At 42.7% G+C, this 26,204-nt stretch overlaps 1 protein-coding gene across 4 annotated transcripts in view; it reads left to right on the forward strand.

Moving 5' to 3' along the window:
• Positions 1-26,204, forward strand: part of slc11a2 (solute carrier family 11 member 2) — an 88,393-nt gene that overhangs the window by 44,014 nt on the left and 18,175 nt on the right. For all 4 annotated transcript variants that reach the window (XM_048523613.2, XM_048523611.2, XM_048523610.2 and 1 more), the window contains 7 exons: positions 17-87; positions 11,119-11,186; positions 13,134-13,289; positions 15,968-16,126; positions 17,017-17,103; positions 18,098-18,217; positions 21,143-21,292. In XM_048523613.2, coding sequence (XP_048379570.1) covers positions 17-87; positions 11,119-11,186; positions 13,134-13,289; positions 15,968-16,126; positions 17,017-17,103; positions 18,098-18,217; positions 21,143-21,292 — 811 coding nt within the window. The remainder of the gene's footprint in view (positions 1-16; positions 88-11,118; positions 11,187-13,133; positions 13,290-15,967; positions 16,127-17,016; positions 17,104-18,097; positions 18,218-21,142; positions 21,293-26,204) is intronic.

Consider the following 26,204-nt stretch of genomic DNA (forward strand, 5'->3'; position numbering starts at 1 on the left):
CCCTTTGTGTGTTTAGGATTCCCCTGTGGGGCGGAGTATTAATAACTATTGTAGACACGTTTGTGTTCCTGTTTTTGGACAAGTATGGTAAGTTTGACAGACAAAACGATGGTGGCTGAGTGACTGAACATGGTGGGGTTGAAGGGTGAGGATGTCAGGGAGGGAGTGACTGTAAGGAGTAGCATTGGAAGTGGTGGACTGAATAAGAACATTGGGGTTGGGGTGAGGGTGACTGACTGACTGCAGTGGGGCCAGGATCAAAATTAAATGGGAGTGTTGAGAACTGACTGAATCCAATCATGATGGGGAGTGACAGTCCACCTGCTGGTATCGGGAGAGTGATTTGTTGATTAAATTTGGTGGTGGTTTGTGGGTAGGTTGATTAAAAAGCATGAATACATATGGTATGATCAAGCCCGTACAGTTGACCACTGATCTGATATTTTCTCGAGATCATGCACATTAACACTGCCAACATTTTATGCATTAATTGAATGATCCAGTTTGAGTGGCACTGGAAGAATCTGGGAATATGATAATCAGCTCTTGTGAGAGATGTGTAGGACAAGCTGGGATTTTCTCGGAGCTTGTAGAATGCTGTCAGGATCAGGGCAGGCCTTAATTCTCTAAGGCTAATTCCGAAAAAAAAGCTTTTGTCAGTGCTACATGGATCGTAACAAGGGTGCTGAAAACTAAGAGTAAATAGCTGGAGCTGTGATTGTATCCAGGATTTATCCTATGACCCTCCGATTTGTCTTGGGTTAGAGGAGAGATTACCTGACCCATGCTTTCTGAAATGAGGTGAGATCTGTTGTTCACCATTACCTCTGCTATTGGAGGTGTCCATTAACCCTCTGGATGACATTTAAAGGAACAGACTTGGAGTATCCACTCTGGGTATTTCTGTTAAATACAGTGGCACTCCCATTTGTAAGTAATATTACATTTTAGGCAAACTCAACTGGAGGTTTCATGGGCTGTACCTTCTATCTATCCTAACACATAACTTGATTGTCGTGATAACAGAAGCTGGCATTTTCGTTTTGGTTGGAACATGCAGTTGATTTTTTTCCAGTCCTAGTGGATGCCGAATCCAGCTTGGGATGCTGCCCTTCTGGACGATGCTGACAGAGGGCATTAGGGGTCTCTTCATTGACAGTGAAATGCCAGTGTAGGTGAAGCTTATGCAATATAACACATGAGTTAAAGCTGCTCCCAGTGTTTCAGAATCACAGGGTAAGCAACAAAAGTGTTTCATCCTGTGTGAAACTTCTAGAACTGAGGCACGAGAGGAACAGTGGGTTATGTTCCACACTGATGTGTCACTTTGCAGTTTGAATATGCATTCAGTGATTCAGCCTGGTGCACATTACGTATGGTGGATGACCAGAACTGCTGGCAAGACAAGAGCTGTCCTGTGGAGGCTCGTCCTTCACATTATGTTCTTTGACGGCATTCCCTGAAGGCCTTGTGTAAGAACATGTCCTCATGTTTTTGTGCTGCCTGCCCCAGGAAAACTCAAATTGACCTTTGTCAACTGTACAACAATTAACTTGTGACTCTTCTTTTGTGGGATGATAAATGAGGACTCTCCAAGTCAATATGATTTCAAAACGATGTGGGTGTTGAAACGAACTTGGAGCAAAGTCAAATCTCTGCCGTGCTCTGCTGTCCAATACCTGGACTAGGTAGTTGTTTAGTCTGTTGTTGAATACTGAGCCGCCAATTCTTTTAGAAACTTTCAAACATGGGATGAACTTTTCTACATGTTAAGTACATGTCTGACGACAAAACAAAAACAAAATCTTGCAAGGCTTCCAAAATCAGGGCTGTACTCTATCATGTGATAGAGGGCTCTGCTGGCAGCGGCAACATGACTAGCACTACTTCGTTTTGGTATCCAAATCTGTCTCTGTAAAATGGGTGTCTGCTTTCTGCACTGAGGTGGAGGTGTTGGTGTTGGACTGGGTTGGACAAAAGGTCAGAAATCACATGACACCAGGTTATAGTCCAACAGGTTTATTTCGGAGCCTTCTTTTTTGGAGCTTTCTCCAGGTGTCAGTGAGATAGGTAGTATCAGACACAGAAATTCTAAGTAAAAGGTTCACACCATTGATGAGGATGTACTAAACAAACCTAAGATGCTGTTAAATCTTTAATCAGTTAGAGGGTTTCAGTTGATTAATATGTATATGTAAACCCCCGAATTCCTTTCAAATCATGGTCCTGAGAGAACTAAAAGTTTTTTATTGGTGTAAAAAAAAAGTGACATTTAGGTCAGACAGTGCATGTTAGGTGTGAGACCTTGTTTAGAATCTGTTTGGAGTCAGACCGGTTTTATTTCTGAAGTAGGAATTTATAAAGCACCACATTGACTGACTGTTCAAAATGCACCCAATTTATAGACAGTCAGTCAATGTGGCGCTTTATAAATTTCTGCATCAGAAATAAAACTGGTCTCACTCCAAAAAGATTCTAAACAAGGTCTCCCACCTTAATATGCATTGTCTGACCTAAAATGTCACCTTTTTTTACACTGATAAAACCTTTAGTTGTCTCAGGTCAGTGGACTTGAAAGGAATTTGGGGATTTAGATATTAATCAATTAAAACCTTCTATCTGATTAAAAATTTAACAGCATCTTATGTTTGTTTAGTACATCCTTATCTGTGGTGTGAATCTTTTACTGATACTACCTCTCTCACCAACACCTGAAGAAGGACTGAGGCTCCGAAGGCTTGTGTTTTCAAATAAACCTGTTGGACTATAACCTGGTGTCGTGTGATTTCTGGCCTGCACTAAGGCCTGTAGTGTGAACAATGAGGAGTTGCATAATTGGATGAGATCATCCACAGGTTGCTGCTTGCCAATATAGGGAGTAGACTGATTGATTATCTTTCTTAACTTGAAGGAGCACCGTTGCTATGAGATGTGCTGCAATTCACCTGAAAACTGAGCACAATGCAGAAACTTCACTTTTTAAACAACCTGTTTGAGATCCTGCAAATGGACGTGGCCTGTTTTGGCTCAAAGGCCAATCTCCTGTTAAAGCCCATGTTTTTAAATGACATGGGTGGAAGTGGGAGAGTTTAGTCGGTGCATGGTTCCAGCCTGGGCCATCATGTTCCTGCTTTAATGCATATGCTACAGAAAGCATGAAAAAAGATCAAAGTTCTGTTGTAGCCTCTCTTTTTAAAAAATAGAGAAACTTTCCCCATTTTCTCAAAACTTGCATTGCGCAAAGATCCCATTGAACAGTTAATCTCGATGCATCTTGCCATCGCTAACGGCGCAGAAATTTCTTTGCGATACCCTTGGAGAGGAAATGAGATTGATTTGAGCATATACTGCTTTGTTGCTGGTCCTTTGGTATTTGCTTCCTGTTCATAACTGCTGGAGTGTTTCCAGGCTGCAGCAATGTGCAGCCACATGGAAGCTATCCCACCTGTCTTGTCCTCTATGTTGCTGCAGCTAGTGCAATGTGAGAACATGGGGACATAAGAGTTAGGAGTAGGAATAGACCATTTGGCTACTTGAGCCTGCTCTGCCCTTAAGATCATGGTTGGTATGATTATGGATTATCTATGCTGTTCTGCCTCTCTTTCCCCCCACCCACACAAACCCTTGACTCATTGTAGATCAAAACTTGTCTAACTCAGCCTCGCATGTCATCAATGTCCTAGGCTCCTCTGTTCCACGGGGTAGAGAATTCCAAATACTCAGAATTCAGAAGACATTTCTCCTCACCACCGTCTCAAACGGGTGACCCATTACTTGGAAACTGTGCCCTCAAGTTATAGCCTTGGTCATCCCCTCAGCATCCAGCTTGTCAAGACCCCTTAGAATCTTTTGTTTCAATAATATCACCTGTCATTCTTCTAATCTCCAATGGCTATGGCCCAATCTGCTCAACTGTTTCTCATAACATGACCCATTCATCCTAGGGGTAAGCCCAGGGAACATTTCCTGGGCTGCCTCCAATGCAAATGTATTCATCCTTTTTAGGTAAGGGGACCAAACCAATACTCAGTTGTTGATGTGGTCTCACCAGTATCCTGTACAATTATAACAACGTCCACATTTTATACTCCAATCCCCTTAGAATAAAGTCAACTTTCATTTGCCTTTCTAATTATTACTGAATTTGCCTGTTGACTTGCTTTCTGTAATTCATGTACAAGAACATCCAGACCCCTCTGCGCTGCAGCATTCTGCGGTCTGTCTATTTAAATAATAATCTGCTTTTCTGTTTCATCTGTCAAAGTGGACAGCCTCCCATTTTTCCACATTTATAGCCAGTTTATCAAATTTATTTATATTGCTTTTCAGGCTGTTTGCATCCTTCTTTCAACTTGCCTTTGTACTTATTAAAAGCAAATTAGTGTGGATATGGGAGATCTGAAATTAAAAAAAAAACAGTACTGCAGAAATTCACGAGGTCTGGCAGCATGTGTGGGGAGAGAAACAATGTTAACATTTCAAATCCAATAATAACTCTTTGCCACTGGCACAAGTAGCTTTTCTACCTATCTGTATCATCAGCAAACTTGGCTACAGTATAGTTAGTCCTCTGTTATAAATTGTCCTTAATCATAAATAGCTGAGATGCCAGCACCTAGCCCTGTGGCATTCCACTGTTTGCCAACATGAAAATGACCCACTTATCTCTACTCAGCCAATCCTGTGTCCGTAATAATCTGTTGGTTTTGTTGCTCAGGCCTTTTTGAGTATAGGAGTTGGGACAGCATGTTGAGATTTGGCAAGATGTTGGTGATGCCTGTTCTGGAGTACTGTGTACAGTTGTAGTCACCACGCTGTAGAAAGGACATTATTAAATTGGAGAGGCTTCAGAAAAGATTTACCAGGATGTTGCCGGGAATGGAGGGTAGAAGTTAGAAAAATAGGCTGGACTTTTCTCACTGGAGCATAGGAGACTGAGGGGGTGACCTTTTTAAAGGTTTATAAAATCATGAGGGCCATGATGAATGGCAAGGGTCTTTTCCCTGGGGGGAAAATGGCGGAGGATTTCAAAACAAGGAATATTTTTGAGGTGAGAGGAGAAAGATTTAAAAATGACATGAGGGGTAGATTTTTTTTTTTCCTTTTTTACAGTGGTTTATGTGTGGAATGAACAACCAGGGAATGCGGGTACAGTTAAAGCATTTAAAAGACATTTGGATAAGCCCGTGACTAGGCAAACACAGGCAAGTGGGGACTAGTTTAGTTCGGGGACATAGTTGGCGTGGACTAGTTGGACTGAAGGGTCTGTTTCTGTGTTGGATGATTTTATGACTCTGTTACCTTGCATGTAACCTTTTTAAAAAAAATCACTCCTGGGGTTTATCACTTGATGGCTGTGACACGTGCCTTTTGGAAATCCGAAGGAATGATACATCATCTTCCCCTTTTATCTATCCTGCTTGTTACATTGATTCCCTTTTATATAAATAGTGTTATCATGGTGCTATTATGATTTTCGAAATAACCTGTTATGACCTCCTCAATAATGGATGATAGCATTTTCCCAATTGCGAATGTTAAGCTAACTGACTACTAATTTCTTATTTTCTGGCTATCACCTTCCTTTGAATAAATGTTGCATTTACAGTTTTCCATTCTGCAGGAACCTTTCCAGAATCTTAAGAATTTTGGAAGATTATCTCTCCAGCCATTGCTTTTAAGGTCCCAGATTGTAGGCCATTCAGTCCAGGGATTTGTCATTCTTCAGTCTCATTAGTTTTCTTAATATTACTTATTTAGATGTCCAGATAATTTGAAATTCCTGCCCTTTGCCCCTTGATTGTCTATGATTCATGACATTCTTTTTGTGTCTTCTACCATGAAGAGGAATGTAAAATATTTATGCAAAGTCCATGCCATTTCCTTGTTTCCCAATATTAATTCCCCAGCCTCACCCTCAAAGGGGCTGTCATTTACTTTTAGACTCTCTCTTCCTTTATATATGTGTAAAAGTTCATACAGTCTATTTTTATATTTCTTGCTCATTTACTTTCATGTTCTAACTTCTTTTGTTCTTTTTAAGCTATCCTTTGCTAGTTTCTAAAATATTGACAATTTTTGGGCTTGCCACTAATTATTGCAGCATTGTAGCCTTTTCTTTCAATCACATAGGATTCTTAATGAAAAGAAACAAAGATCTGTGGATGCTGGAAACCGAATTGCTGGAGAAACTCAGCAGGTCTGGCAGCATCTGTGGAGAGAAAGCAACCACATTTTTGTCATGGCCTTCTTGTTGTACCCGTTTATTTCTATCAAGTCATTAAGTTGCTACAAATGCTGTGATCCAATTTGCTGGTGCACTTTTATGTTTGTACATTCATTCTTTCTCTCTGTTTATCATTATCCATTTTTCTACCTGTCCAATTGCCTTGTCTGTTTTCGTGTACTTTCTAAATCTCCATGTGAGCCCTGCCTACCTCTCTGTCCCTCAAACTGCTTAATTTAAAACACTCTCCAGCCCTATTTATAAATTTGCAGGGCATTGGTCCCAGTATGGTTCAAATGAAACCTGATTTCACTGGTTCATCTCTCTCTTTACTCCAATACTGGTGTCACACCTCCATCAATCAACCCGTTTCTCCACACCAATCTTAGAACTACACATTCAACTCTCTGACCTTATTTGCTCTCTTCCATTTCACTTATGGCTCAGGTAGTAATCCAGAGATTGTGTCACCTTTTTAATTTAATCTCTGCTTGCTGATACTCCCTTAGCAGAACCTTATTTCTTAGAAATGTCTGTCATTGGAACTTGCATGTGTCACATCAACTGGATAAAGGAACTGACTCCAGTTTGTCTTTAGCCTCAGATGTCCGAAAACCTGCACCCTTGCAGTCAACGCAGTATTCAGATCTCATGCTCTGTTGCACAGAACTATTTCTGTTTTCCACCACCCCCCCCAACTATACTGTGCCACGCCACTGCAGTTTTTACTGCCACTGCCCCCTGCCCCACACCAAAAAACTCCCAGCACCACCAACAAAAGGACAAATTCAGTGGCCTCCTTTATCGTGGCTTTATGGTCACTTTGGTCATCCTCCCTGCTGTCTCTCCTATCACGCACAAAGGCTGCGAGGACCTCGAACCTATTGGGCAATTGAAAAGGTTGAGGTTCCTGCAGTGCTTCTCAATCCCATTATCTGCTTCACTTGTGGCCGATACCTCTAGTCCTTGACTGGAGACTAAACTGAAGCAGGTGTAGAACTGCCTCCCATGACAAAGATGACTGCTCTGTCTCCCAACAGTACCCCCTGCCACCCCTGCCCCCATGAATCACTGTATCTGAAGCTATTTCCACCACGTTGATTCTGAGCGTTATATTTGTGTTATATGTCCCCTTTATGGGTGTGTGATTGGTATCTCTGCACTTGCCTTCAGACAAACGTTAGTGCACAAGCAAAAGTTATTGTTCACAGCCTTCACTGTCCACTCACAGTGGATATAGACAGAGTGCAGAAGATCTCTGTCTTCACTGCTGTTCAGGTGCAGGAAATTGCTGGAGTGAGTGGCATTTTCACAGCTACGCATAGAGCATCCCAAAGCAAGAAAAGCCCACGCAGCAAATCATTTTTCTGTTGATCGCCTGTGTGCTGTTACACCCCACTTGAGAAAGTAAGCTGATTCTCGAGCACAGTACTCCCAGAGTCGCCACCAAAGTTAATGATCTAATTAAAGTATGCAAAGTCCCCAATTTACCTCTGTTGGAATCAAGCTAACAAAGCCCTGACCAGGTTCCACTACTACTGTTTATTATAAATAAATACATTCTAACCACAGTTAAGCAAGCCATGAACCACCGACAGAAAACCCAACTAGTTGAAACTGTCTTTCTCTTTTAAACTCCTGCATGTATACACTTACAGACACAAACTCAGAGTTTGGTGTTATGGGTGGAGGGTGGAGGAGGAGAAAAAGTCTAGGGAAACATAATTCAATCGCACCAGTACACAGTTCAGATCTGGCAGCAGCTTGCTTTTCTGGCAGTCTGAAGGCTTCTCCCTGAATTGCCTGATTTGACAGGCCAAATGGTTGACCATGATACTGGACTTTGACCATAGACAAACCTCAAAAGGAATACTGGTCTGGAGCCTTGCTTGTTAGCTAGCTGTTTAGTCCAGACCCTGTAATACGGTAGGACCGTTCCATCCATCAGTACATTACCCCAGAGAGCAGGGTCAATAAAAAACCTGTGCCCTTTTCAGTTTTGTCTCCTTTCCATTGGGAAAGTGACAGTTGTTTAACTCCAGCAATCGTGACAGAAGTCACTTGCTTTACACATAAATGAACGTGCTTGGTTGACAGTTCCTTTAGTATTTTGGAAAGATCCTGTCGTATGGAAGCCTAATGCTGCAACGACTGAGAAAGCCGTCCCAATCCTTGGAAGGTGCCTGTACTGGTGCTTGCAGCAGATAACAAAGCTCAGCTGCTACTTCTGCGTAAAATGGAAGTAACAAACACACGTCTGACAGACTAAGCAAATGCCAGGTGGTTTGCAAATGTAACTTTCTAGCTGTTGACGAGCGAAGATACTGTCTGTGGTGTCACCGGGCCCCTTTTACCAATTCATACGAGATGGAATCCAAAAGATTAGATTCCCCACGGTGTGGAAACAGGCCCTTCGGCCCAACAAGTCCACACTGCCCCTTGGAGCATCCCACCCAGACCCATCCCCCTATAACCCACACACCCCTGAACACTACAGGCAACTTAGCATGGCCAATCCACCTAGCCTGCACATCTTTGGACTCTGGGAGGAAACCGGAGCACCCGGAGGAAACCCACGCAGACACAGGGAGAATGTGCAAACTCCGCACAGACAGTTACCCGAGGCTGGAATCGAACCCAGGTCCCTGGCGCTGTGAGGCTGCAGTGCTAACCACTGAGCCACTGTGCCGCCCCGAAGCCACTTGATTTCATCCTGCCCATCTACTTATTATGCAACAACAATTGCAAAGACTTTAGGGTAGCCTAGGAAATTTGGATGCTTTAGGAAGAATGTGCAAACAAATGAAAGTGATCCATGTTCAATGCAGAAACTGATAAATGGTCACGGTTTGTTGGGAGTAAGTTAGACTTTACTTTCCACCAGCAGCCACTCATGTTTTTAGCTGGAGTAGGCCAAGCTGAATCAGCAGGTGCAAACCCATTTTGTGTCTGAACAATGGGGAAGTAACTCCCGTAAAAGTTGCGGAATTCAGCATTTGGACCTTTTAATTCTGTAATATTCCATTTAAAGCTGGATTCCCCTTCCCACCATTACTAACTGCACTCTCCATTGTCCAGAATGCTCTGAATTGGGTGTTTGAGGTGGGATACACAATGTGCTGCTTACAAGTGCCCCACTTAAAACTGATTCATACCTAATGTTTTACATTTTGATCAATCCAATAACATTGTAACTCAGTGTCGCTGTCTCTAAATGTTCTGGGCCCCACTTGAGCAGTTAATCTTGGCTAACATGTCAGTGCAATACTGAGAGAGTGCTGCCCTGTCACAGATATCTTCCTTTTAAAGGCGACATCAAATGGAAAACAGTGTGCAGTTCTGGTCTACCTACTGTAGGAAGGATGTTGTGAAACTTGAAAGGGTTCAGAAAAGATTTAGGAGGATGTTGCTGGGGTCGGGGCGGGGGGTGGTGGTGGTTTGAGCTTTAGGGAGAAGCTGAATAGGCTGGAGCTATTTTCCGTGGAGCATTGGAAGCTGAGGGGTGACTTATGGAGATTTATAAAATCATGAGGGGCTTGAATAGGGTGAATAGACGAGGTCTTTTTCCCAGGGTAAGGGAATACAAAACTGGAGGGGCACAGGTTTAAGGTGAGAGGCGAAAGATTTAAAAGGGACTTGAGGGGCAACTTTTTTCCCCACACAGGAGGTGGTGTGTGTATGGAATGAGCTGCCGGAGGAAGTGGTGGCGGTTGGAACAATGACAGCATTTAAAAGGCATCTGGATGGGTACATGAGAAGGAAGGGTTTAGAGGGATAATGGGAACTGCAGATGCTGGAGAATCCAAGATAACACAGTGTGGAGCTGGATGAACACAGCAGGCCAAGCAGCATCTCAGGAGCACCAAAGCTGACGTTTCAGGCCTAGACCCTTCTTCAGAGAGGGGGATGGGGTGAGGCAACTGGAATAAATAGGGAGAGAGGGGGAGGCGGACTGAAGATGGGGAGAAAAGAAGATAGGTGGAGAGGAGAGTATAGGTGAGGAGATAGGGAGGGGATAGGTCAGTCCAGGGAAGACGGACAGGTCAAGGAGGCGGGATGAGGTTACTGCATCCCAAAACCAGCCCAGCTTGTCCCTGCCTCCCTAACCTGTTCTTCCTCTCACCTATCCCTTCCTCCCACCTCAAGCCGCACCTCCATCTCCTACCGACTAACGTCATCCCGCCTCCTTCCCTGGACTGACCTAACCCCTCCCTACCTCCCCACCTATACTCTCCTCTCCACCTATCTTGTTTTCTCTCCATCTTCGCTCCACCTCCCCCTCTCTCCCTATTTATTCCAGTTCCCTCTCCCCATCCCTCTCTCTGATGAAGGGTCTAGGCCCGAAACGTCAGCTTTTGTGCTCCTGAGATGCTGCTTGGCCTGCCTTGTTCATCCAGCTTCACACTTTGTTATCTAGGGTTTAGAGGGATATGAGCCAAATGCTAGCAAATGGGACTGGATTAATTTAGAATATGTGGTGGCATGGATGAATTGGACCAAAGGATTTGTTTCCGTGCTGTACAACTCTATGATTCTGTGACTCTATAACTTCAATTTAATTACAGATCACGTGATTTTGTTTTAATAAGGAGGGTGTTCTCCTGGTGTCTTGACCAGCATTCTCTTCTTTTTCTTTCTCTCCTCCAACGCACCCCCACCCACCCAACCGGCAACCACAAGATTTCTTTTTATAAAACCCTAAAATCAGATCAGCTAAGCTTTTTAATTCATTGTTGGTGATGGGACTCTTAGTGCAAATTGGCTGGCATGTTAATTGACCTACTACTTTACTTCAGTATAATTTCCTGTGAAATATTTTTGAGATGTTTGAGTTATGGTAAGGTGCTTAATAAACACCTGCCTCTCTAACTGGAATCCTCTGCCTGCTTCAGGTTTGCGAAAACTGGAAGCTTTCTTTGGCTTCCTCATTACAGTTATGGCAGTTACGTTTGGATATGAGGTAAGAGGTGATGAACCTTGTTTCTTCAGTAGCTTTTAGATTTTCAATGTTTGTGGTCCATCTATAATTGAAGTGTATGTTAATCTGTGTTGAAAATCTCATGGTTTAGTCCGTTATGCTTGTTTCATAATTAGTCATTTTAATGTTCTGAACTTATTGATTGACTTGTCTATTTCAAAACCATGGAATTAAATGAGGCTCTTTATTAACTCCAGAACTAACTATGTTTGCTGTCTAGGACATTCCTGTCTCATCTGTCAAAGTTGTTTCTTCTTTCAGCCTCAAGTGGTTGGAATCCAGATTTGCGAGCTGTCTCTGACTCTTGTTGAACTGACTATTTCCTTTAAATTTTGAAACTGTCAAGCCTGCCCTCTCCTGGTATTTTCCTTCTCTGAAGCACAAGTTTGGTTATCTTCATTCCTACTTGTATCCTGCTCTATGGATTCTTGGGTTTATTAGTAAAATATTCTGTGGCATTGCCAATGATTTCATTCACTTTATCCACTTTGCATTATTCTATCAACAGGAACAGATTCACTGGTATAGACTGTCAGTTTTATTGATTTGATACCATCTCCTCCCCCTCCTATCTTTATAAAGCAGAATCTACCGTGCACGCTGATCATTCTGAGTCCCACCAGCTTGCTCCCCACAATTCCATACATGGATGGTCTTGTCACATCTGGATAACCTATCTTCAACATCACAAGGCAGGATCTTTTTTGCAGCAGGGGGACACAGAAGCACAAGCATGGGTTCAAATAGACCATCGCCTCTCTTGTGCTCAACTCCTCTTGTCGAGAACCAATTGCAATATTCTTTGCCTCGACCTCCAGGACCAATTTTGTGACCTTGATTTTGTGCTGTATTAAACTATGTGGCAGTACTAAGCATTACTGTCATGGCAGTTGTGCACAGCTACTACTCTGATGTATGTGGGCGTTCCTCCTCTCACCCCACACCATGTCATTGGCCAACTGGGGATCATAGGATCCTTACGGTATGGAGACAGGCCCTTTGGCCCAACAAGTCCACACTGACACTCAGAGTATCCCACCCAGACACTACAGACAATTTCCCATGGCCAATCCACCTAGCCTGCACATCTTTGGATGTGAGAGGAAACTGGAGCACCCGGAGGAAACCCACGCAGACACGGAGAGAATGTCCAAACACCACACAGACAGTCGCCCGAGGGTGGAATCAAACCCGGGTCCCTGGCACTGTGAGGCAGCAGTGCTAACCACTGAGCCACCGTGCTGCCCTCAATTAGAGATTTCCAAGCTGAATCTGCTGAGGTTTTTGCTGGGTGAGAGTATTAAGGATTACGGAACCAAGATAGTGAGATGCAGGTTCGCTACAGTTCGGTCAAGATGTGATTGAGCTTCCAGTTCCTAAGCTCCCATGTCTGCCAGGTTCCACTTTAATGGTAATTGTAAGACTGTCAGTTGAAGAAACACATTTACTGAACTTTGACTATAACACATGGTGTGCTTTGTAAACCTGTTCTGGCAGCTGGTGCTCTGGCCTTTCTGTGGACCTTCTCCCCTTCTCTGTTATCCTGCTTTAGTATAGCCATACAGTGTGAAGAGGATACTGAAATAAAGAAGAATATGTACCTCTGTAGGTGACTTTTTATTCATTACATGATTGGTGTCATATCACAGTCCCACTCGTCAGTTAAGCTTCAGGTCAAAATGAACTGTTGGAATAACATTAGTCTTCAAGATTTGTATGCTGCTGGAGTAGGAGATCATGTGCAACACTGCCTTTCTTCAAAACTGTGACAATCTGTGTAAATGTTCATCGTTGGTTCTGGGAAACCACATCACGTTGGATATGCTGTACCTCCATTTAAAATGCTGCTTGTATAAATTAGATAATCTATCATTTCTAGTATAGAGGTTTGATTTCTTCACTACAAAACTCTGTTTCTGTGTCTTTCAGTATGTGACTGTGCAGCCAGACCAGGGACAACTGCTGAAGGGCATGTTTGTTCCCTTCTGCGCAGGCTGTGGAACCCGTCAGTTGGAGCAAGCAGTTGGCATTGTTGGAGCTGTAATTATGCCCCACAACATCTACCTACATTCTGCTTTGGTCAAGGTGAGTTTTGCATATGTTCTAACATTTGGATCTTTGTAAAGTTCCATTTCTATATTTCACACTGACTGAAGGTCCTTTGTTACATGGTGGAGAGCCTGCATGGTCCTGTTGGTGTTCCTCCGCCAATTTGGCAGCGAAATTGGTAGATGACGTGACATGCCCCCCCCCCCCCCAAGGCCTTGCCCATTTCTTGTCAAAGTGATGAGTGATTTATATAAATGGTACTTGTGACCTGTGCCCACATGTAGGTGATGGCCAATGCATTCAAGCCACCTTCCTCCATATAGATAGCAGCTGATGTGTTCAGTATAACCAACTTGGATTCTTTTTGCTAGAACGTCAGAGACCGAGAGGCAACCTGATCGAAGTATATAAAATTGAGGGGCATGGACTGTGTGGGGAGTTGGGAGTCTTTATCTCGGGGTGAAAATGCCAAATACGAGGGAGCATGGGTTTAAGATGAGAGGGGAGAAGTTTAAAGGAGAAGTGCGATTTAAGATTTTTTACACAGTGGGTGGTAGGTGCCTGGAATGTGCTGCCAGGGAGGTGGTGGAAACAAACACGATAGCAAAGTTTACCAGGCATTTAGACAGATAATAGACGGATATGGACCATGTACAGGCAGATTTGTTTAGAATAGCAACATGGTTGGTGCAGACATGGTGGGCTGAAGAGCCTGATTCCTGTGCTGTACTCTTCTCTGTTCCCTGTTCTTTGTTCAGTTAGCATGTATGCAAGTTAAGTGTTAAATGACAGAGAGAGTTCATTTGACACACCCTGTTACCTACACCACTGTAATGTGCCAACTCTTCCTTTGTGTTCACTTAAGTAGTTCTTATCAGTGTGTGTAATCTTCTGCCACACTTAAGCTGTTTGTTTAGGGTTGCTAGCACATTTCACAAGAACTATAAAATGGATTGTGGTTTGGATGGATACAGGAAATTAATGCATTGCCTTTTCATGTGTTTATTTAAACTTGTTTTAAGTTACCTTAATCATTGTAGGGGTGGTGGAAGGGTAGTGGTTATGCAGTTTTTCTTTACTATTTTTGGGACATCTATTGGCTGGGCTTCAAGCAGCAGTTACCATCCCGTAACCTCCACAAGTGATGACTCTTAATTAACCATTTGTGCTCATACATTGTCAGGATATTGGCAGCCAAACTCGATCCACGGCTCACCCGATATGTCCCTGTCTGCGCTTTGCATGTCAGCTGGCAGAGCTCCCACCCAGTCCTTAACTGTGTCCTCACTTGGTCACCAGTGGCTGTGTTCTGGGACCACTTTGCCTGGCTCAGGATGGTTTTGACATGGCGTGACTAGCGACCAAAAGTAAATTTTAAACTCCCATGACTTTGAGATTTAGGATCATACAATTGCCTGTACAGAGGAAATCCTGCCATTTGCAATGGGAACCTTTCCAAACGTGCAAATAACAAGAGGTATGTTGTGTGAGATATTGTGAAACGTTTTGCATTTTGGAAGATCAAATTCAAGGGCGAACTATACAACAAATGGAAAAGTCATAGGGAAAATTGATGAACAGAGAGATCTGGGTGTTCAGGTCCATTGTTCCCTGAAGGTGACAACGCAAGTCAGTAGGGTGGTCAAAAAGGCATATGGCATGTTTTCCTTCATTGGACGGGGTATTGAGTACAAGAGTTGGCAGGTCATGTTGCAGTTGTGTAGGACTTTGGTTCGGCCACATTTGGAATACTGTGTATAGTTCTGGTCGCCACATTACCAAAAGGATGTGGATGCTTTGGAGAGGGTGCAGAGGAGGTTCACCAGGATGTTGCCTGGTATGGAGGGTGATAGCTATGAAGAGAGGTTGAGTAGATTAGGATTATTTTCATTAGAAAGACGGAGATTGAGGGGGGAACCTGATTGAGGTCTACAAAATCATGAGGGGTATAGACAGGGTGGATAGCAAAAAGCTTTTTCCCCAGAGTGGGGGATGCAATTACTAGGGATCATGAGTTCAAGGTGAGAGGGGGAAAGTTTAAGGGAGATATGTGTGGAAAGTTCTTTACGCAGAGGGTGGTGGGTGCCTGGAACGTGTTGCCAGCGGAGGTGGTAGACGCAGACACGTTAGTGTCTTTTAAGATATATCTGGACAGGTACATGGATGGGCAGGGTGCAAATGGACACAGACCGTTAGAAAATAAATGACAGGTTAGAGAGAGGATCTTGATCGGCGCAGGCTTGGAGGGCCGAAGGGCCTGTTCCTGTGCTGTAGGTTTCTTTGTTCTTTGTCTTGATGTCGTATACCAGGCATTATCTGTCGAGCATCATTATCTGAGTTCCTCCTTGCCCTATTACAGGTTGGGCTCGTTGGCTGACATACTGAAAAGCAGGTGGAGGTGCCGTGGTTGGACTGGGGTGGACGAAGTCAGTAGTCACGTGACACCAAGTTATAGTCCGACAGGTTTATTTGAAATCACAAGCTTTCGTAGCACAGCTCCTTCGTCAGGTGTCATGGATGTAAGCGCGTACTTCACCTTCCTGCTCCAAAAGCTAGTGATTTCAAATAAACCTGTTGGACTATAACCTGGTGTCATGTAATTTCTGAAAAGGAAGTTAAGTAGTCTTTAACTATGTTTCAACCCCTCGTTTGCACAGGCTTTGAATTACTAATGCTGACATTTTTTCTTTCTCTCTCTCTTCTCTCTCTGTCAGTCCAGGGAAGTAAACCGAGCCAATAAGAATGAAGTGAAGGAGGCAAATCGTTACTTTTTTATTGAAGCCTGCATGGCTCTGTTTGTTTCATTCCTCATCAACGTCTTTGTGGTCTCTGTGTTTGCGCAGGCGTTTTATGAAAAGACGAATGCACAAGTGGTGAGTGTCACAGGTAACCTATTCCACTGGAAGCCACGCTCATACTGTGGTCGTTCCCAAATCAGGGTGCCAATACAAATTGACTGAATGTTTCAGAACAGAGGTCACTTTGTCCAATAAAAATCTGTGTGTATAAAGATCTCAAGGAACCACCCATTCTCCTCGTCTCTTCCCACAATCTTTACTATCCCACTGCCCTCATACCCTGTAATACGTCATCCAGTCTAATCCCACTGTCCCTGTCCTAGCATTGTTTAATATTCCTCCCAGCCTCCCCGTCACTCCCAACATCTTGTTATATCCCACCAGTCTAATCTCATTCCCTTTACTCCTCACACTGTTTAATATCCCACCCTCCACATCATTCCTGCCGCCCTTTCAATATACCATCCAATCAAATCCCATTCTCCTCCTCATTCTTCATGCTGTTTAATATCCCACCCAGTCTAATTCCAACTCCCCTGCACCCTCTCATATCCCACCAGGTCTAATTCCACAGCCCTCCCTTGTACCCTTTGTCCTTTAATATTCCACCCAGTATAATTTCTGTCCCATCCCAGAGAATCCACAATCCTCGGGTAAGGAATTCCAATGATTCACTTACCTCTGATTGAAGGAATTTCTTCTCCTTTGAGACCTGACACAGTGGTTCCAGAGGAGGTGTGAGTGGCAGAATAATGAACAGCTGCTGTCTGAAAGCAAAAATGGGAAAACCAGATTGGAATGAAAACCTGCAAAGAAACTGTAATCGCTGATCTCTTTTTTAATATAGTATTGATTTGTAATACATCCGCAGGGTAAATATATTTGCAGAAGTTATTGATATTGAATGTTGAGGTTTGTCTTTCACACTTTGATAAAATATTTTTCTTTTGGTTTTGTTTTTGAAGCACAATGATTGTTTCAACCAGAGTGGTCCATATTCCAATCTCTTTCCTCTGAACAATCAGACTTTCGACGTTAATATCTACAAAGGGGTAAGTAGGAACACGTTTTTTAAACCAGACAGAAGTAACGTTTGGCATAGCCCTGTTCAGTTTTCTCCATGGTTATGGGTGGCAAAACTGGTGCAGTTTCATTTTGAAACAGGCAGTTGGCATAAAAAACTTCGCAATACATACTTTCAATGAAATACAAATGAGCTGTTTCTAGTTGCAGTATCGCAGCTGATTAATTGAAAGTGCAACTGTGTTAACATACACAGCAATGTGAGGAATTCCACAGATCCACTCCCCTTTCAGAAAAGAAATTTCCTCCCTCTCTCTGTCCTAATTGGGCGGCCCCCTTGTGTGAGAATTTAGGACTAGAGGACACAATCTCAGAACAAGATGTAACAACCTTTCTGCATCTACCCTGTCAGGTCTCCCTAAAAAGCTTTGTTTCAGTAAGGTCTCTCCTCATTCTTCTAAACTGAGTACAGGCCCAACAGCTCCTCATAAGAAACTTCCCCAGGGATCAACCTAGTGAATCTTCTCTGGACTGACCCAATGTCACTGAAGATAAAGGGACAAAACTGTTCAGTACTGCAGGTGCAAGACCTCTTTACTTGAAATAAATGCCAATATTACATTTGCCTTTTTTCTTACCCGCTGACCTCAGATGTTAGCTGCTTATGATTCGTGAGTGAGAACTGCCAAATCCCTCTGCACTGAAGCTTTCTGTAGTCTCTCCCAATTTAAATAACATTCGGTTCCTCCATTCTTTCTACCAAAGTGCATAACTTCACATTTCCCCACATTATATTCCATCTGCCAAGTTTTTTTCTTCTCTCTCCCCCTTAACCTGTCTGTATCCTTCTGCAGACTCGTTGTGTCATTGTCACCATTTGCCTTGCCATCTATTTTTGTGCCATCTACAAATTTGATGATGGTGCATTCACTTCTGTCATCCAAGCCATGAATACATATTGTAAATGTTTGTAGTCCTGGCACTCGCCCTCGTCATATAACCTGTCTGTTGTCTTTCTCTCAGGGCGTTGTGTTGGGCTGTTACTTTGGTGCTGCTGCTCTCTACATCTGGGCCATTGGCATCCTGGCTGCAGGTCAGAGTTCGACCATGACTGGAACATACTCTGGACAGTTTGTCATGGAGGTAATCTTAATTCAAGAACTTCACCGTGTGTGCTTTTTGTTGGCTTTTATTTTTCTAACCTACCAGCCTGTTTGTGTCAGAAACAATATCCAGTGAAATATAAGGTTTTTATCATTACTCACAGAATGTCTGCAGAGGTGAGGGATTGTGATGTTGTTTAGGATGAAACTAGACAATTTTTTGTTTTTGTTTGTTTCTGACAGTTGCTAACACAACAATGACCACTACCCTTGGAGTTAGTGAGTAGAGTTTTTACAGCAAACATCTATCTGTTCTAGTCCCATTTTCCAGCACTTGGCTGTAGCCTCATATTCTGTGGTGTTTCAGGTGTTGCATCTATGTACTACTTAAATGTCTTGAGCATTCTCACCGTTACTACCCTTTTCAGGCAATGAGTTCCAGATAGCCACAATCCACTGGGTGAAAAAAATCACTTTTCCTCCAATATCCACTAAATCTCTTGTTCCTTGCCTTATAACTGTACCCCCTGGCTATTGATCCTTCTACTAAATCTACCTTAATCAGGTATCCCCTCACCTCTGCTTGAAGGAAAACAGTCCCAGCCTACCTACTCTGTCTTCATAGCTGAATTGCTCCAGCCCAGGCAACATCCTGGAGAAACTCCTCTGCACCCTTTCTCATGCAATCATGTAATTTCTATAGTTTAATGACCAGAACTGCATGCAGTACTCCAGCTGTGGCCCAACCAAAGTCTGATACAGCTCCATCGTAACATTCTTGCTCATTCATTCATTGCCTTGACTAATAAAGGCAAATATCCCATATGACACCTTAACTATTTTATCTAAGTAGCCTGGTGCCTTCAATGACCTAGGGACATGCACATCAAAGTCCCCCAATCCTCCATACTTCCTAGAGTCCTGTCTTTCAAGGTGTACTCCTTTGTTTTGTTAGTCCTTCAAAACGAATTACGTCACTTTTGAGGATTAAATTTCATTTGTTGCTGTTTAGTCCATCTGACAATGTTGTCCTGTATTCTAAGACCTTCCTCCTCACTATTTACCACACCGCCAACATTTGTATCAGTCTTAAACTTACAGATCGTACCTCCTTTATTCATGTCTAGATCTTTAACGTACACAATAAACAGCAAGGGACCCAGCACCAAACCTTGTGTGTACACCACTGCACGCAGGCTTCCAGTCACACAAACATAATTTGACCATCACCGTCTGCTTCCGGCCAATAAGCCAATTTTGGATCCAATTGGCTGAATAGCTCTGGATCCCATGAGCTCTTACCTTCTTAACCAGTCTGCAATGCAAGACCTTGTCAAAAGCCTTAATTCAGTTCATATAGACTGCTTCAGCCTCACTGCACTCATCTACGTACTAGTCACCTCCTTAAAATGTCACATTTGTTGGATGTGAGCTCCTCCTTACCAAGCCACATCAACTACCCTTGATTAATACCTGCCCCTTCAAGTGGAGATTAATTCTGTTCTTCAGAAATTTATTCCAATCGTTTCTCTACCACAGTTGGTCTGTAGTTTGAGTTTCTTTCTACCACCCATTTTGAATAATGGTACCACATTAGCTGTCCTCCAATCCCTTGACACCTGTCCTGTGACCAGAAAGGATTTGAAAATTCCTATCAGAGCCCATGCAATGTCCTCCCTTGCCTCCCACAGCAGCCTTAGATATTATCTCACCTGTGTGTGTGCATTTATCCACTTTTCAGCTAAAACCAATCCCTCCTCCCTGTCAATTTGTACAAGTATATCACAGTACCCATCTCTGGTCTCGACACCTACATCATCTTTCTTAACAGTAAATACAATGCAAAGTGCTCATTTAAGATTTCAGCTGTGTATTCTGGCCCTGCGCTTTCTCTGGTCATTCACTTGCCCCTGGCATACTTATAAAATGTCTTTGGACTTTCCTTGATGTTATTTCACAGTGTTTTTGCATTTTCCCCTCTTCACTGCTGTACTTTCTTTTTATGCAAACCCTAGCACTTTCTACACTCCTCTAGGGCATCTGCTTATGTGAGTCATCTGTATTGACCATGAATTGTATTTTTCGCTTTCCTGATCCAATCTTGACCATCCCTTGATATCCAGGGTTCTCTGGACTTGTTGATTCTATCCTCTCCTTCATGGACACTTGATGGCCCTGTACGCTCACTGTTAATCTTTTTTGAATGTCTCCTACTGCTCTGTGGATTTTATTGCAAGTAGCTGCTCCTTTCCCGCTTTGGCCGGATGCTGTCTTGTCTTATTAAAATCAGCTTTCCTCTATTCAGAAATTTTTTTTTATTCCAGTCCTTTTACTTTTTCAAAGTTGTTAATTGATGCAAAACACATTAGGGCATCTAAGACCTGATTACAAGGCGCATACTTCTTGAGGAAAAGATTTTCTATGATGAACACTGGTCATGACTGACACACTGCCTACTCACTGTAAATACTCTGCTTCCTTCCATCTCTAATTCTAAGACTCTCTTACCAATGTTGTGGCTACTACACCTTTTAATTCACCCTGGCTCTCCACACAGTTTGATGCTGATAACGTTCTTGTCGGTCTGCCTGAAAGTATTCTCCATGCAAAAAGTTTCAGTAAGTCTCAAATCAGATCTTCAGAGAAGCAAAATGCAAAAATATCCCAGTAGTCAATGTTAAGTGGGAAGATTAAACTTGGAGTTGGGTATTCTTTTGTGATTCAGATCCATGTACGTTTTTGAGATGATGTTTAGGGAACTTTACTCCATATCTAACCCCGTACTGTCCCTGTCCTGAAAGTGTTTGATGGGGACAGTGTAGTGGGACCTTTTATTCTGTATCTAACCCAGCGCTGTACCTGACATGTGAGTGTTTGATGTGACAAGGTACATTTGACATGTACAAATATCAGTCTTTTGTGAGAAGTGCTCAGAAATAATTTTAAGTTTACATTCTATCTGAAGGGCTTCCTGAACTTGAAGTGGTCCCGCTTTGCTCGTGTTCTCTTCACTCGATCCATTGCTATCACACCAACTCTGCTGGTGGCATTGTTTCAAGATGTGGAACATCTGACAGGAATGAATGACTTTCTGAATGTTCTTCAAAGCATGCAGGTGAGATGATTCTCCATCAGTAACAACATCTTCTTATTACAGGGTTTTTAAATATGCAAAGTTACTCCGCAAACAGATAACCCAAAGGAAAATCCCACACCAAGAAGATATTAATGGACTTGATAGAAACCTTAATGAAAGAGTGGATGAAGGTTTGAAGTTTGATTTAAATGATGGAAGTGAAGTTTAGAGAGAGGTGGTTCACAAAACACAGGCAAGCACCTGAAGGTTTTGCCATTTATTGGGCCATTGTGGGGAGAAAGGATGTACGCACTGGAGGTGATTAAAAATTAGATGCATGGAAGGCATTGGGGGAAAATGGAGCATTTTGAAGATGCAATAAAATTAGAGTAGATTGCTGTGTTTGAGTAAGATGAGGTCGAGAAGTAATTTGTTGATTTGGACAGAAATCTGAAGTTCAGTGTGTTAAAGGATGATGTCAACATAGGAAAGTGAAGATACAGTTGAAGGCCAAGTAACGCTGATATAGACCCTGAGAATTTTGAATAAGTTGAAGTTAATGGAAGATGGAGGCCCATAAGCTGGGTTTTAGTAAAGGAAATTCTAGTTAAAAGCACTGTCAAAGGCCAAATTGTGGATGGTCTGTGGTCATAGACGGGGCTGGAGTTGGTGGCAAGATAGCAACACTTTGTCTAAAGACAGTGGTTTGACTGATCTGATACTGAGCTTGACTTTGTGACTAACCCACGCTTAAATGTTGGATACACACAGATGCAGCTAGGAATCTTGATGTGCCGAAGCAATCAACTTTTGCAATGAGTTTAAAGGCAGTTCTGGAGCCAACAGTATTTGGACTATATTGCTAATGTGGAATCCTGATGGGTGACTGTGTATGTTTAACTTGCGCAAATTGTGGGGTGAAATATCTGTCTTTTATCTGACTGGATATAAATACAAAATATAAATGAAATCCAATGAACTTCTGTTGAATAGATTGAGGAGGTGGGATTAAGACACGAACGGAAAGAACTGTGGGCTTAATTGCCTTTCCGTGCTTCTAATGATCCACACGATGGATTCTTTGAGGGGTTGGGCATAGATGTGGATTTTTCCTTCCTCAGTTTAAGATTGACACGTCCTTTCTTTCTTTTTAAAAAAAAAAGGATATTAGAACCTTTTTTATCAGTTATCATTCTCTCCTAATTCACTCACTTCAGCCCAATGCTCAACATAGATGGGGGCATTGGGTGAGTTCATCCTTGAAAATCCCCAGATAAACCTTGGTAACCCTCATGATCGAATGTCCAATCCTTGTCCATAAGTAGAATGGAGAGAATTGGCCGGCATCTGCTCAGCCAATCACAGGCTGTTTCTCCTTCTACCACCTCCTTCCTCTGCTTCTGTGCAAGTCCAAACACCCATACAATTAGCACAGATACAGAAAGGTAATGTTACTACAGGACTTCATCACCTAATAAAGCAGTTGGTATGAATGAAAAATTAGCTCTTGGTCATTAAAAGTAACCCCTGAAAATCTCACAGTAATGCTCAAGAAAATCACAAGAGAGATTAATAGTTATTTTGACTCCTGCTTTAGTGCCAGAAGGCAACCCTTAGTGAATTCAACATCTGGAACACGCAACCCTGTCCTGGAGCAAGAGCACTAGCAATACCAGATTCTCTCCTGGTCCCACGCACTCTCTTTTCTGTCAGATTTCAACTGTTGTCAGCAAGATATTGTCTTGGGGTCCTTCCCAAATACACCACAAATGCATAATAAAATATTACTTGAATAAATGCAAATACTGGAAGTACTCAGGAGGTCAAGCAGCATATGTGAAGAACATAAATGGGGAACGCTTCGGGTTGAAGATCTTTCATCAGACCTGGGAGAAACTCGAGATATGATCAGTTTTAAGTAAATGAAGGTGGGGGGAGGGTAGAAATAGACAAAAAGATGATATGACAGGGTGGAAGACAGGAGAAATTAAATGACAGACAGTTCATGGTACAAGGCTAAAGGGAGTGGTGATGGGACGAGCAAAGAATTAAAGGATTTGTCTCGAGAGGAAGGCTAAATGGTAGAGTGGCAGCTGCCACCCAAAAGCAATGGCAAGGGTAAAGGTAAGGGGAGGCTACTGTTCAAAATTGCCAAAATCAGTGTCGAATCTGGATGTCTGTAAAGTGCCTAATTGAAAGGAACAACGCTGTTCTTCGAGCTTGCGTTGAACTTCATTGAAACACCAGAGGAAGCCAAGGACAGAGAGGCCAATATCAGAGCAAGGTGGAGAATTCAAGTGGAAGCTCCGTCTCACCTGGTTGAATGGAAGCATTTCTCAAAGTCTTCACCCAGTTTGTGTTTGGTATCTCCAACATTGAGCAGACCACATCATGAGCAAAATTGAAGTATATAAACTGAAAACACTAAGAAGGGGAAGTGGTCTTCGGAGTGACGGAAGAGTGGACCAGAATGTCATGGAGGAAACTATCCCTTCAGAAAGCTTAAATGGGAGAAAGAGGAAGATATGTTTGGGGAGGAATCACGCTGGAGTGAGGGAAATGATAGAAGATGATTCGTTCAACATGAAAGTTTGTGGGCTTGAATGTGAAGAATTGGAGGGGAAAACGCGAGAATAGAAGAGTGGGAAATGAGTCACAAGGTCAAGGGCTCTCAACCATTGAAACCTGTAAGATCTTGAGGGGAATTGACAGGGTGGATTCTTAAAGGATTTTTCCCTTTTCTAAGAGCGACTTGGACTGCAATCAGCGGACTCTGTTAAAGAAAAAGGTATCTCCCATTTAAACTGAAGATGCAACAGGAGATTTTGAGTGCTGTGGACCTGTGGAATTCTCTATCCCAGAGAGCAGTGGAGACTGTCATTGAACCTTTTAAAGGCTGACTCCATTTAGTATGCAAAGTGTGTTGGAGGACACTGCTATATCTTGTAAGCTTTCCATTGCCATGTGACTTCAAAAGAGGTGTTTGCAAGGTTTAGAAATGTTTATGACCTGCTCCTTTAATCAGATGATTTCGATGGATCTAAAGTCATGTTTGAATGTAAGGCTTGCAATAAGAGTGTTTCCCAATATAAAGTATGGAATGAAAATATTTTTTTTCTTTGTCCCATACCTTTAGATCTGTGGCAACCAGATTTAGTCTTTCTACAGTAATACTTGGTAAGGATAAAGGAACAATTGTAGATAAGTTGTGGAGAGGGACTAGATTTGAGGTATTAGCTAAGTTTCTGATCAATCATTGAGTATTTTCTAATGATGAGTTTAGAAACATGCGGAAACCTGAATATTGTGGTCATGAATAGTGCAGCTCAACGTCCTTTTAGCAAAAGGAATTGTGCAGTGATGAATGAAATGCTGCACAATGTCTTAGCAGATCAACCAAACTGCAAGCTGATAACTGCAATGATGTGTCACAAATAATTTGTTTCAGATGTTTGCAAGGCAATAGTGTCTATCATTTGATCAAAGGGAAGAATTCTAAATTACCTTCTGTATTGGGTGATAGTTGCCTTGCTGTAGAGGGAACTGCAATTCACTTTTTTCCTCCTGCATATTTGAATGCTTTACATGCAGGGAGAGGAGCTTTCATCAAGACTGTGTTCTTGGAGAAAATTCAGAGAACTTTAGCATTGTATAAGACTGTCCCAGATAATCTTTAATTCTGGGGACACAGTGGAGAACATAGAACAGTACAAGCCCTTCAGCCCATGATGTGCTGAACGTTTACTCTGATCCTAAGGATTAAATGCCCCTAATGAAGTCAACTCCACTACCCTCTCCGGCAATGCATTCCACGCCCCGACCACGCTCTGAGTAAAGAACCTACCTCTGACGTCCCCCCTGTATCTACCTCCACTCACTTTAAAACTATGCCCCCTCGTAATAGCTTCCTCCACCCTAGAAAAAAGTCTCTCTGGCTGTCGACTCATAGTATCTATACCTCTGATCATTTTGTACACCTCTATCAAGTCACCCCTCATCCTTCGTCATTGTAAAGAGAAAAGCCCTAGCGCTCTCAACCTTTCCTTGTAAGACCTTCCCTCCATTTCAGGCAGCATCCTGGTAAATCTCCTCTGCACCTTTTCCAACGCTTCCACATCTCTCCTGTAATGAGGTGACCAGAACTGGACACAATACTCCAGATGTGGCTGAACCAGGCTTTTGTATAGCTGGAGCATAACTTCATGGCTCTTGAACTCGATCCCTCTATTAATGAAAGCTAACACACCGTTCGCCTTCTTAACAACTCTATCCACCTGGATGGCAGTTTTCAGGGAACTGTGAACATGAATCCCAAGATCCTTCTGCTCCTCCACGCTGCCAAGAATCGTTGCGTTAAGTTTGTCCTTCCAAAATGAATCACCTCACGTCTTTCAGGGTTAAACTCCATCTGCCACTTCTCAGCCCAGCTCTGCATTCTATCAATGTCCCTTTGTAACCTAGAACAGCCCTCCGCACTATCCACAATGCGACCCACCTTCATATCATCCTTGAACTTGCTAATCCACCCTTCCACTCCTACATCCAAATCATTTACAAAAATCACAAATAGAAGAGGACCCAGAACAGATCCTTGTGGTACATCACTCATAACTGAGCACCATGCTGAATATTTTCTGCCCACTACCACCCTTTGTCTTTTAAGTGTTAGCCAATTCTGAATCCAATCTACCACCATTCTCCCCTATCCCATGCCTCCTTACCATCTGCATGAGCCTACCATGGGAAACCTGCTCTACCTTCATCCACGTGTTTGGTCACCTCTTCAAAGAATTCAGTAAGGTTTGTGAGGCATGATCTACCCCTCACAAATCCATGCTGGCTACCACAAATCAAACTGTGCCTCTCCAAGTGATCATAAATCCTGTATTACAAAAGGGTAGACTGTAAGGAATGGAAACGTCTTGTTAATGTAATAGTGGGTGACGGTTAG

This window comes from Stegostoma tigrinum, chromosome X (genome assembly GCF_030684315.1).
Source record: "Stegostoma tigrinum isolate sSteTig4 chromosome X, sSteTig4.hap1, whole genome shotgun sequence".
NCBI lineage: Eukaryota > Metazoa > Chordata > Chondrichthyes > Orectolobiformes > Stegostomatidae > Stegostoma > Stegostoma tigrinum.